We start from the raw sequence: 2,472 nt of genomic DNA, 5'->3' as shown, positions 1-2,472 counted from the left end.
GGGCAAGGCAGGGCAGTCTCGGGGCTGGTTTCGGGTACCTGCGCGATGCGGGACCCCGTGGCTGAAAAGGGAGCGGGTAAAACCGCTCTGTTATCGGCACCGCCGGCGTCTTTAAACGTCCCTTTGCGGGGCTGGGCCTGCCCGTGCCCTGCCCTCCGGGGGAGAGGGGCAGGTTTGCACTTCAAGGGGGTCTCCCCGGCCCCTCAGACACGCTGGAGCCAGGGGCTGTAGACATTTGGCAGACGTGTGAATTTTCCTCCTCGCTGGCAGCTGTTATCTCTGCTCGATTCCCACTTTGATGTGTGTTCACACTTGCAAAAGAGCGCGCCCGGGACTGGAGCGCCCATATAAGAGCGGACCGAGCCCATCGGTCCCCCAGCCACTCTCCGCCATGAACCAGGCCGAACTCCCTTTGGCAGAGACCAAGCCCCACGGGGTCAGGCCCCACATCTGCTGCGCCCCCCCTCCCCGCGCCCCCACCTCGCTCGGCAGTACCCCCCTCTTGGTCAGAGCCGAGCCCCGACGGGGGGGGCCACGGCCGAGCCAGCCCGTGGACAGCGAGCCCTGCGCGGCGGAGCGGGGCCAAGACAGTCCCCAGGAGCCCACTGACCCGTACCCGTCGGAGCCAGGTGGGTGAGGAGGGGACAGGGAGGGACAAAAGGGGAGCGGGTGGGGGGGACACTCGGGACCTCGACTCCCGTCGGTGCAACGGCTCGGCAGGACGAGGGGAGGCGGAGGCGCACCCCCAGCCGGGGGAAGAGACCTCACCGCCGCCCCTTCCCTCCTCTGCAGCCCCCGACGGCGGCTGGCTGAGTGCCGACGAGTCTTCGGGCTACGAGAGCGAGAGCGCGGGCGGGGAGCACGCAGCGGCGGCGGCGCCGGGCGGGACCCGCGGGCGGCAGCGGCGGGCGCGGACCGCCTTCACCTCGGAGCAGGTCTGCCGGCTGGAGAAGACCTTCCAGCGCCAGAAATACCTGGGGGCCTCGGAGCGGAGGAAGCTGGCGGCTGCCTTGCAGCTCTCGGAGATCCAGGTGGGTCCCGGAGGAAGCGGATCCTTCCCGCCGCCTTCGGGCGGGGGCAGCCATGCTCGGCGGTCTTGCGTCGGCCTTCCCTGCGCTGAGCAGACGTAGCGGTCTTCAGCTGGGTTTAGCAGGGCCGTGGGAAGGGCAGTGGGGCCCCTCGGGGATTAACGAGTTAACACTCGGGGAACGTGGGGGCACTTTCTACCAGGGAGGTATCGAAGTTCCTTATTTCTCACTAAGGTAAACTGCTTGTCCTTGATGCACAGCGATCTGCGTAGACCTTGCAAAGCTTATATACGGTCTTAAAGACTCCAAGTGATTAGCGATTTTGGATTGAACAGGGACACTCTTCCCCCTTTACATCCCCCCCAGATCCTCTGCCCTCGGTTAACTAGGATGAAAGCATCAGTCCAACTGTCAATTCCAGTGGAGCAAAATGGCAAAGGCAGCTGAGATACAGCTATTTAGACTCTGCACATTATTTTTTCAAAAGTCCCTGATTTGTCTCCTCCCCCCGCCCCGTTCTTTTTGTTGCTCAGATCAAGACCTGGTTTCAGAACCGGAGGATGAAGCTGAAGAGGCAGATACAGGACCACCAGCACAGCCTCGTGTCTCCCGTTCCACTCTACAGCTGCCCCCCGGGGACCCCACCCGCCCCGTTTCAGGATGGTCTCCACTACCCCTTTGCTCCACAGCACCAGAGACTCCTGCCTTTGACCCCGGTGCCTGCGGTGCAGTTCAGCTTCTCCTTTCCCAGATACGATGCATCGCAAAGCACCTACTGCTTTATGGCAAATGAGCCGCCGTACTACCATCAACACTTCCTTTCTCGTCCTTCTTTCCATCCAGCTATTCAGAAAAAAATGGACAAGCAATGCCACCCTGTATATGCATTATAGGGGGGAAAAAAAGGGGCAGGCAAAGGGGAGAAGTATTGTATGCTGTAATGTATTATTTTGTGCTCAGAATTTCTTGTCTGATTTGGAAGAGTATGTGTTTATTATATTAATTTAAATGTCAAAAAGAATATTTTATATTTGTACTAATTGATATTAAAATTTATTGGATGTGATGCCACTCTTAGTAATTTTTGGTTTGATAGGCTATTTTTTTTTTAAAATATCGGTAGTCCGTGGTAGCAGAAACTTGTTTTTGCCAAATTTCCCATCGTGTAGGGAAAAGTTACTAAGTTCAGTCTGAAATGGGCGTGTTAAGAAACTGGTTTTCATTGCACAACCCCAGTTTTCCATATATATATAAGAAAATAAAATCTGAACAGAGTTATATGTAGGAACAAAGGTTGCACTTGTGCAGTGTAAACAACCAAGGTCACCTGAACTCCGGTTTTGGGTAATGGGGAAGGATGTAGATGTTTTAATACACCTTATCTGACTTCCTTACACTCATGTGAAGATACATTTTGTGTTGTGTTGAGTGCGCTTGGGAGCCT

At 56.3% G+C, this 2,472-nt stretch overlaps 1 protein-coding gene across 1 annotated transcript; it reads left to right on the top strand.

The window, feature by feature from the left end:
- Nucleotides 1-298: 298 nt before the first annotated feature.
- On the top strand, nucleotides 299-1,921 carry LOC132317561 (homeobox protein vent1-like). Its single transcript, XM_059821517.1, has 3 exons — nucleotides 299-629; nucleotides 793-1,031; nucleotides 1,562-1,921. Exons 1-3 carry the CDS (start codon nucleotides 299-301, stop codon nucleotides 1,919-1,921), a joined length of 930 nt encoding a protein of 309 aa, XP_059677500.1.
- Nucleotides 1,922-2,472: the final 551 nt, after the last annotated feature.

The sequence above is a fragment of the Gavia stellata genome, chromosome 9, assembly GCF_030936135.1.
Source record: "Gavia stellata isolate bGavSte3 chromosome 9, bGavSte3.hap2, whole genome shotgun sequence".
Taxonomy (NCBI): Eukaryota; Metazoa; Chordata; class Aves; order Gaviiformes; family Gaviidae; genus Gavia; species Gavia stellata.
Note: the sequence above shows the minus strand (reverse complement) of the source record. Positions and strands in the feature narration are given on the sequence as shown.

Coding starts and splice junctions, on each gene's coding strand:
- LOC132317561 (XM_059821517.1), top strand. CDS start 299: ATGTGTGTTCACACTTGCAAAAGAGCGCGCCCGGGACTGGAGCGCCCA. Junction 630..792: donor CCCGTACCCGTCGGAGCCAG/GTGGGTGAGGAG, acceptor CCTCCTCTGCAG/CCCCCGACGGCGGCTGGCTG. Junction 1,032..1,561: donor TGCAGCTCTCGGAGATCCAG/GTGGGTCCCGGA, acceptor TTTGTTGCTCAG/ATCAAGACCTGGTTTCAGAA.